Here is a 10,671-nt window from a genome sequence, read left to right on the forward strand (position 1 = left end):
TTATTATGTATTATGTTAGATTATGTGTATTATATTTTAAAAAGAGTATATATATTTTGTTATATAATTATGTACATTCATGTATACAATTTTGTGTATTTTAGTATAACATTATATACATTTTTGAACAACGGGTTTTTTTTAAAGAAAAAATTACTGCCATTCACTGTGGCAGGAAATTTCAAAAAAAAAAAAAAAAATTAAAACGACGTCGTTTTGCATCTGGGCGCACAGTGCAACGCGCACCGTGGTGTAGGATATAAATTGCCTATAGAATAGTATTATACTCAATCACTAGTCACTTCTTTTCCTTAAAAAAACAAAAAAAAACAAAAAAACAAAACAAACAAAACAAAACAAAAAGTCTACAGCTAGCGTTGCAAAAAATTTTTTCTTCTTATCCGAAAGATTGAATCACGTACTAATTTTGATAGATCATTTAAGTGGACGTAAATCACGGTAATTCAATGACTCAACAGAATTTTTATATTACAGGATAATAGTTTGTGAGAGTGCACGACCGTTTTTCATTCAAAATATAGAAAGATGCATTTTGTTCCATATGGAAGCGTCATTTAGTCAACATTATATTATTAGTGTATCTTAATAATGATTAATTTGGATTTACATATTTGGAACAACATTCCATATATGAATGAATTGGATCTGTTTCGATGTATGCAATGAATCATCTTCACAATATAATTTCTTTGGCCTGCACTCCCATCCTCATTGTTTCTCTATTAAACCAACATCTTTGCCTTCCAAACATTTTCATTTGTTCAAATCATATATACATCCAACAAACGAACATGCCTTCCAAAATGGTAAGTCCTCAAATCCTTCTATGGTCTCTCCTTGTTTCTCAACCTAGCTAGATTGTTGACTTCTATCTAGTTAATAATCATTAAAAAAAATTAAATTTTTTCGTCAGAAACCTGTAATCGTAGGAATTCTGGTGGAAAATCCGAGGAGGAGAAGATTTTCATCGAGCAATCACCATCACCACCATCACTATCACTATCACCATCTTTTCGTTCACCCCAGTAGTGGAGGAAACAACAGGAGAGCTGCACTTCTGGACTATTCGAGACGCCTACGAACCTCAGCTCGGCCCGAGGCGTCAAGACTCTCGCAGACAATAACGCCAACAGCACATAACAATCAACACAATAACACTCAGGTATATATGTGCTAATTAGTTCATACACCAAAAATATCAAAGCATTCATTTTGGGTTAATGTCAACCTTGTTGACCATATATATAATATATAGACATAAATGTGCAGTCTAATTATCAGTTTAGCCTTTTAGTTAAAGTTAATCACATGCTTCAATTTGTTTGGTATTAGAGCCAACCCCATGACTAGAGTTCCAGAGCTAAAAATAATATAATTGTTAGGTACATATCTCTGTACATACATTTAAGCTAGTTGAATTGTGTGCTTATTTCCATAATGAAATGAACAAGCTAGCAACTAGATTGTACATGAAACTCATTTGAAGTGATGAGTATCTCCTAATAAGAAATTGTATTTTTTTTTTTGGTTTGGGATATATTGTATTGTTATATGGTAGTTGGAGTAATGTGGTTGTGGTGTTGTTGGTGGTAGACAGTTTATTATTTTTTTGTGTAAATCATGAAGTAGTGTTCCTGGTCTTTCTTCGTCCGTCTTTTTTGAAGTAGTGTTCCTGGTCTTTCTTCGTCCGTCTTTTTTGTGTAAATCATGAAGTAGGTGTTCCTGGTCTTTGTCCGTCCGTCGTCCGTCTTTTTTGAAGTAGTGTTCCTGGTCTTTCTTCGTCCGTCTTTTTTGTGTAAATCATGAAGTAGGTGTTCCTGGTCTTTGTCCGTCCGTCTCTTTTTTGTGTAAATCATGAAGTAGGTGTTCCTGGTCTTTGTCCGTCCGTCTTTTTTTTTGTAAATCACGATGTAGTGTTCCTGGTCTTTCTCCGTCCGTCTTACTGTTGGCCCAAAGGGGTCTCCATCCATCTTACTGCTGGCCCAAAGGGAATCGTCTTTCTCCGTCCGTCTAGGGATCTCCATCCATCTTACTGCTAGCCCAAAGGGAATCGTCACTTCTCTGTCCGTCTTACTGCTGGCCCAAAGGGAATGGTCACTTGTGGGAATTGAACCCGGGTTATCCTAAAATCCTTCCCCACCAAAAGAGTTCATTTGCCACTTGAGCTACCCCACTAGGTTATTGGTCGTACACAGTACAACATATCGGAAATGTATATATGCCTCAATAATTAAGAGATATATATATGATTGAACAGATAGTTGCAGTAGTTAAGAGAAAAGCAAAAAATGCAACAAGTGCTACTACTACTACTCCGGCTTGTTTGGGGAACTGGAAAATCATAATACCAAGCTTTCTGAAGCCATTGATGGTGTCACAGAATAAGGACAAGAAAAGAAACAAGGATAACCGCTTTTTGGCAACTACAAAGATGAAAGTTACAGTGAAAAGCCTCCAGGTACCTAGCTACTATATATATGTTATGTATGTTTGTATGTATACAATATACCACAAAATAAATGTTGAGTATATAGTTTGTTTCTGAGACTAATGAATTGGCAAATTGGCAAATCAAATATAATAATGATCTGAATGTGTGTTTATGCATCCAGGTGCAAAGGAGGGCAGCTGGTTTCTTTCGTAAATTCTTTGCCTCACTAAGAAAACAACGCTGAAAGCTAGTGCTCATTCATTCATTCATTTATTTTCACAGTCAAAACCAGATTTATGAGAGTAACTTTCAAGAACAAATAAACTCAAGAAAGATTTAATATACATATATATTACCCCTTTTTCTTCACCATCTATCTATCATGTTTATTTGTACGTTAAGTTGTTGATTTTTCATTATGTTTGGCGGATCGGAGGTCGGTAAGGACAAAATCCATCAATTGGTGGCTAGGAGATTGTTGGGCGGAGGTCGATAAAGAGCCAAATCAAGTACTCTGTCTCTCGAAAATGTGAGGGTAGTCATAAAGTTGGCAAAATTTACTGTGGACCATGGTCCAAAACGATGTTGTTTCTTTTAATGAAAAGAAACGGCACATGTTCCGTGTAATTAGTTCTATTTGTATAACATATTCAGTTTCATTTTATATATATTGTAGTTTATTTCAGCACAATTAAAGTTTCATTTTGTTTCAACTACAGTTTCATTTGACATTATACATACAATAGTGTTATTACAGTGAGACCTGTTACTAAATTTCATTTTATACACACTGTAGTCTTGTTATAACACCACTAAATTTAATTCTAATTCAACTACGGTTTCATTAGACAATATACACTCAAATATGTCAATTATTATTCAGTTTCATTTTATATACACTATAGTTTCATTACAATACAACTAAAGTATCATTTTGATATAAGTACAGTTTCATTTGACAATATACAATCAATATGTGAGACATGTTATTCAGTTTCTTTTTATACATACTATAGTTTCATTTCAGCAAAACTAAAGTATCATTTCAATTTAACTACAATTTTATTTGATAATATACAATCAATATGTGAGACATGTTATTTAGTTTCTTTTTATACATACTATAGTTTCATTTCACAACTAAAGTATCATTTCAATTTAACTACAATTTTATTTGACAATATACAATCAATATGTGAGACTTGTTATTCATTTTCATTTTATACATACTACAGTTCCATTTCAACACAACTAAAATATCATTTCAAATCAATTACAGTTTCATTTGATAATATAAACACAAAATGCGACACAAATTATTCAGTTTCATTTTAGATACACTGTAGTTATGAGATTTGTTAAAATTTAACAGCTGCCTTTTTTTACTTAAAGAAACGGCGTTGTTTTCGGACCATGGTCCACCGTATAACAACCGCATAAAGTTTCACCTTCGGTACTTGCATTGCTATAACTTTTGACATAGTGGTAAGCGCTTGATACTAACGTAATTAGTATTTTCCACATGAATTCCATTTTTTAAAAATCTCTTTTTTTAGACCTACCACATCGATTAACCATGCCTATTTCGCCATTTTTGTGGCATTGAGCTAGACCAAATAATCTAAGATAAATAGTATTGATTATTCCTCTTAACCAATTTTTCCATTGAGTTGTTATAGATCGCTAAAGTTTCTTATGTATTACTTCAAACTGAAATATTCCTTGTGTTCGAAAGGAGTCTTTCGTTTGAGTTTTAACGAAGAAAGATGTTCTTCCATGATGTTGAAGAACGGATCTTAATTTAGACAAGTTAACAGCCTCGGTTTCTGATAGGTATTGGGAAGGGAAATTGTTGGACATTGTTGGGCTGAGGCCGATGAAGGGTCAAGTGTCCAACACCCTACTTCTAAAAACTAACTATAACTTTTGGTGTAATGGTAAGCGTTTGATCTCTGATCTGATTTCTACAAAATGATGATAGTACAGTAGAGGGCGGAGTTGAGAAAAGTATATATAGTAGTAAGAATTAAGATTGTAAAGAAGCGGTTACATAAACAGCAAAAGGCACCCGGACAATATGGTTTCTGTCTCCTAGCAAAATCATCTCCCCAAACGAGTATGAATTTGTAGCCTTGGTTGCATTTAGCACTATAATAAGATGTCTTGAACCATCTGCACTAATAAAGAAGTTCTGTGGTATGATGGTAACTCTCACCCCGAGGGGTTCTCTCACAATCACTCGGTACCTCTCATCTGCACCCCCCACATTAGTCACCCTTCTCATCACCGTTCTTGATCCCACCAAGTTCGAGATCGTCACACTCGGGGTGTTCAAATCCGAGCACCAAAACTTCTTGTTCTCGGGGCACTCTACGCCAACCACCCGCCTCACGGACTTCTCGTCCACGCCTGGAACGGCACACAGGAACTGGATGTACTGTTGGAAGTAGGTGTTGAACACGAGCCCGGGGTTGAGGGCACGGGAGGGGTTGATGAACCCGGAGCCAAAGTCGAATGGAGTTGCGGGAGCGAGCTGCTGGGAGGCTTGTTGGGCTAACAGAGGGGAGCCTAACCGGTCTGTTACATCTGCGGAGGTCATCATTGCAGATGTAATGGCTGATGGCTTCCAGTTTGGGTGTCTGTCTTTGATCAGAGCAGCAATGCCGGCTATGTGAGGTGTTGCCATACTTGTTCCGGAAACCAAAGCAAAGTGTTGACCTGATGGAATTAAAGAAAATGAAACAAAACCAGGACAGGTTTTAGAAATCCAATGTGGCAGAGGCGCCTAGCTCCTAGGCGACCGAGTAATCCGAATATATCATCCTCACTTTTTTCACTCAGGGCTGTGAGTTGTTAGACTTTTATAATCCCTCAAACTAATCAACTACATATGTTAGATGATTAGTTGAGTACTGGAGGATTATAAAAGAGGAGCAACCGAGCAGGCACAAAAAAACCACTTAGTCGAGCCCTAACTGCCTAAGGCCCCTAGTTGGCTGGCTGACTAAAAGCCGCCTAGGGCTGAAATCGCCTCGGTCTAGGGGCGCCTAGGCAGCCACTCAGGCCGATTTTTACAACACTAAGAAATCTTAGCCATTTCCAAAAAAAAAAAAAAAAAAAAATAGAAGTCTTAGCCAAGTTGAGTGCCGACTGCCTAAGGCGTCTAGTTGGCTGGCTGGCCAAGGGCTGAAATCGCCTCGGCCTAGGGGCGCCTAGGCGGCCGCTCAGGCCAATTTTTACAACACTAAAAAATCTTAGTCGAGTTGAGCGCTGACTGCCTAAGGCGCCTAGTTGGCTGGCTGACTAAAAGCCGCCAAGGGCAGAAATCGCCTCGACTTAGGAGCGCCTAACGCCTAGTCGGCCGCCCACGCCGATTTTTACAACACTAGAAATCCCACCCCCCATGTCTCTGAAAATGCAGATAGAGTAGTAGTAGTAGGATCCACCTTTGATGTATTTATCTCCTTCACTGTTGGGGCTCCAGGCAGCCCATATAGAGGATCCAGGTGCCATGATGTTTGGTTTAAGAACATCAGCAGTGTCTAGCAGTGCATTATTAACATCAGGACCCCTTGATGAATATGATGCTACAACTGGTCCCTGCCCGCTATAAATCGCCCGCCTTCCATCCAAAATCCTTGCAGTTGCTCTAAATGCAACAGCTCTCCCACTTCTGCTCCTCAACGTGTTCGAATTGTAATATTGTCGTAAAGCCTACACGAAAACCAAACAACATAACATAGTAGAGTAACCAAAGATCGGAGCATATATGAATTCCCAACCAGGTGGTTAATTGTTTTCTACATACCGTGGAGGCCTCCATGTTGTTTATGATTAGACCCGGGATTTGTAAGGTCACCGTGGCGCCCTTAATTTGTTCAGAACCAATATCGGGGTCCATCGTGAGTACAAAGCCAGCAGCCCCGGCTCTGTGCACAGTATCTGCAACCGTTGCAATACTTGCTGCCTCGGACTCGAAATCATAGGTATATGTACAGATCACCAGCTTCCCACGAACTAACGACGGGACAAATTGCATTGCGTCTTGGCAGCTCTCGACTGTCAAGAGGCCCGCAGTAGAGTTCCTTCGACAAACATCAACTGCAGCTGCCAGCTGAAAAAACGCCTTCCCTGCTGTCGGAGCTACAAATTTATAAGTTTTAACAGATTAACAGATTGAATTCCAACCAATTAGCTAGTCTAACCCATGGCCTTATAAACCCATATGTTCTCTCTTATTTTATCAATGTGGACTCTTAACAGAAAGAAGGGAAGGAATGGTGATCAGTGTGGATGGGCGGGTAAGAAACTTACGGGAGAGTCCACTACCAGAGAACGTCTGTCCATTGCCTAAAACGATCGAATTAGTGTATCTGCGATCCGTAGTGGAGGCAGCAACACTGGTTACCCATGGGCTAAACGAAAGCATAGACCGGGATGAAGGGCCGCTATTTCCAGCAGCTTGAACAACCAGCACGCCCGCCCTCGTTGCAAAAAGAAGCTGAACTTCTAACACATTAAGGAAAGCAGAATCGCCCGATGGAACACTCGATGGCCCAACAGAGAGGCTAAGTATATCAACTCCATCTTCTACTGCCTTTAAAGTTTAAGGTTCATCAAGTTAATCAGGAATAATGTTTAGCCGTTTGATCGAGTAATCCAACGGATATTAGATGTTGAATTTGTCTAACCTGATCAACTGCAGCCACAACATCTGACATGTATCCTCCAAAAGAGTATAGAGCTTTGTAGACAGCAATACTTAAAAAGGAAGGAATATAATTGAATTATTTGTACAAATTAGTTGGTAGGTAAAAATAACAAATCCCTGGGAGCAAGAAAATATAATACAAAGAAAGAGGTGAAAATGAGTTAGTTTTGATTACCCTGCTCCAGGAGCCATGCCACTTGCATAACCATAGTTGAATCTGTTGGTTATGACAGGAGTGTGGTAGTTCCCAGCTGCTGTTGAAGCTGTATGGCTGTAAATTAAATTTATTATTATATTTTGGAAAAAGGGTATAGTACACCCCCGAACGTTATACAAAAAGTCAATTAAGCCCTGAACTTTTAAAAGATGCAATTAAACACACATCAACATGCCAATTTAGTGTATTGAAGTCCAAAAATCGATTGGTGACCTGTAATAGCAAGTTACTAGGGCTTCGGCGATATTCGGGTACCTCTGCAGGGAAGTTTGCGAGCGGTAAACGGCCGCTAATTTCCCCCGAAGATAGTTGGAATATTGCTGGAGCATCGTTGGAACCCTAGCAACCTGCTATTACAGGTCACTGATCGATTTTTGAGCTTCGAAGAACTAAATTGACATGTTAATGTGTTCAATTATAACTTTTAAAAGTTACAATTAAACACACATTAACATGCAAATTTAATGCATTGAAGTTCAAAAATCTATTGGTTACCTGTAATAGCAAGTCACTAGGGCTCCGGCAATATTTCGGGTACCTCTGCGGGGAAGTTGGCGAGCGGTAACCGGCCGCCAATTTTCACCGAAGATAGTTGGAATATTGCTGGAGCATCGTTGGAACCCTAGCAACCTGCTATTACAGGTTACTAATCGATTTTTGAGCTTCAAAGAACTAAATTGACATGTTAATGTGTTCAATTACAACTTTTACAAGTTTAGAAATCTAATTGATTTCTTTTATAAAGTTCATATGCGTATTTGACATTTTTCCCTTATGTTTTCCATGCATTTTAAACACAAATTTTAAAAAATTTTAGAAAAATAATAATAATAAAAAAAAATTGTGTGTCTCTTATATTACCTTCCATGACCATCAGCATCAAAGGGAGAAGCATAATGGCGTGAGACATTGAAGTCACCAGCTGCAATGGCAGCTCGGGCAAAATATTGAGCCCCAACAATCTTGCCGTTGCATGCTGTCGCCGGAAAATTATCGCCGGTAATGCATTTTCCGGTGAACTTTCTGGTTATTCTAGGTCTACCAATATTGTATTCTTCAGGTGATGAGAAGCTTGCATGAAATGGATTAATTCCTGTGTCAATCATGCCTATTACAACTCCTTCCCCTGAGACACTTGGTCCACCTAGTCTGGGCCACACAGTGTCTGGAATTCCCAGAAAATCTGGTGTGTGTGTTGTCATCTTCTCCATTTTAATGTCCTCATAAATGCCTCTAACTCCCTCTGCTTTGTGCAGAATCTTCAATGCCTGTGGAGATTATGCATGTTTCTTTAATTATTATATTAATGGAACCCCATATATTCTTTATTTTATGGAGAACTCACATATCAATTGGTTTTGAGACCCTAATTAGCTTTTTTCTTCTCTACCTATACATCATAAATGTTGGGCGGAGACCGGTAAGGGTCAAATCTAACACCACGTGGCTAGGAAATTGTTGGATGGAGGTTAGTAAAGGGTCAAATCCAGCACCCTGGCTCTGGAAAATGTGTGGCGGTATAAAGGAAATAAAGTTGGGCATTCGCTACTAGCTATAGCTTTTAGTGTTATGGTAAGTGTTTGGTCCTAATTATTGGTATTAGAGTCAGGTCACGGGTTAAGACTGGTTGGTGCTGGGAGTGGGGATTGTTGGGCAGAGGCCGATAAGGGCCAAATCCAGCACCATATGGCTAGAGGAATTGTTGGGCGGAGGCCGGTAAACAACAAGTCCAGCACCCTAACTCTAGAAAATGTGTGGTTGTATAAGGAAATAAAGGTGGTTGATCCAAACAATACATACACTTTTACCTTATCTGATTTCACATGAACTGCAAATCCATTGAGCAAATGGGTGTAGCTGTATAATTTGGTGTAAGCACTTCTTCTTAGAAGAGAACCTAGGAAAACGTCGTGCTGTTTTGTCATTCTTTGCTTGTACATGGTCACATTTCCAGAAGTACCCCTGCAGATGAAGATTGATATATATATATATTTGATATAAGCACTTAGGCAAATTAAATTCACATTGAAATGGAAAGCTAAACACAATATATAACTAATTTTCATTTGTGAAAGCTATAATGAAAAGAGATGAGAAAGAGCATATATAGATCCAAGTTAGTTTAATTACTTGATTCTGGTAGATACAAAGGGATGATCTTCCATTAAGACCATATAAATCTTTGCTTCTGCCATGAAGAGGATGAAGGAAAGAGTAATGAGTATGAAAAGGGACTCCATTAATTAAGTAGAAGGAATTGAAGGAAAGCAAAATGTTTTCTTCAATTCTTATCTTCTCCCTTATAGAGGTACGTGATAGATGCCTTCCTGCCTGTGCCACACAAGCCTGCATTGCATGTCTTTCTTATTTTTGAACTACCAGCTCCATGCAGGGAGGATGACACTTTTCTACACAGCCTAACAATCACAAATTATTATTATTATTTATTACCCTCTCCATTCCAAATTTTATGACTACGATAATTAACGACAAATAAGTTTTCAAAAAGAAAAAATGAAAAATAAAAGAACAAAAAGAGTACTATTTTTAGAGCATCCTCAATTGATAAATTTTTATTATTATTATTATTATTATTATTTTGTCATGGAGAGAGACAAAAAAAAAACAGTGAAAAAAAAAAACTAAATATCATAAGAAAAATATCCCTTTTAACTAACGTGCTCAGATGGCGTGTGTGCGGACCATCTGAGCAAGCATGGTGTGCTCCAAGGAAGACCCCAAAAAAACCTTGCATTTGCAATTAAGAGCAACTCATTTCTCTCCCTTTTTCTCTTTCGTTCACATAAATTATGACCCATAAAAAACCATTCTTGTGGTTGCTCTTATTACTTTTGCACATTGAATAAATAAAATCATCATATTACGTTGTGACATTGGGAAATTGCCTTATCATATCATAAAGGGCAAATTATTCTGTAAACTTAGGTTCACCTTGCAAAATAAATAGTTTACATATTGAATTTTTCAAGGTTGAAAAAATCGCTAGAAGCCCTCTAGGCACCTGGGGATCACCTAGGGCGCCTAGAGCGCTTAGGCGGGCGCCTAGAGCGATTAATCGACGCCTAGAGCGCCTAGGTGGCCAACCGCCTAGCGCCTAAGCGCCGATTAATCGCCGCCTAGGCCCAATTTTTACAACAGTGGAATTTTCACAATTTTGTAAAAAGTAAATTGTAAACATCACGTATATAATTGTGAACATTCAATATGTAAATTATGTATTTTGGACTCAAATCCACCTTGCAAGGTGAACCCTGGTCCATGATATAACAA

At 38.3% G+C, this 10,671-nt stretch overlaps 1 protein-coding gene across 1 annotated transcript; it reads right to left on the reverse strand.

The window, feature by feature from the left end:
- Nucleotides 1-4,430: 4,430 nt before the first annotated feature.
- LOC109185190 (subtilisin-like protease SBT2.6) lies at nt 4,431-9,654 on the reverse strand. The gene is made up of 9 exons (XM_019335170.1): nt 9,511-9,654; nt 9,189-9,342; nt 8,242-8,648; nt 7,339-7,434; nt 7,144-7,213; nt 6,767-7,049; nt 6,261-6,595; nt 5,899-6,166; nt 4,431-5,170 (listed from the first exon to the last, which is right to left on the reverse strand). Exons 1-9 carry the CDS (start codon nt 9,618-9,620, stop codon nt 4,479-4,481), a joined length of 2,415 nt encoding a protein of 804 aa, XP_019190715.1. The 5' UTR covers nt 9,621-9,654; the 3' UTR covers nt 4,431-4,478.
- Between the last annotated feature and the right edge of the window lie 1,017 nt (nt 9,655-10,671).

Source organism: Ipomoea nil, unplaced genomic scaffold (genome assembly GCF_001879475.1).
Source record: "Ipomoea nil cultivar Tokyo-kokei standard unplaced genomic scaffold, Asagao_1.1 scaffold1317, whole genome shotgun sequence".
In the NCBI taxonomy this organism is placed as follows: domain Eukaryota; kingdom Viridiplantae; phylum Streptophyta; class Magnoliopsida; order Solanales; family Convolvulaceae; genus Ipomoea; species Ipomoea nil.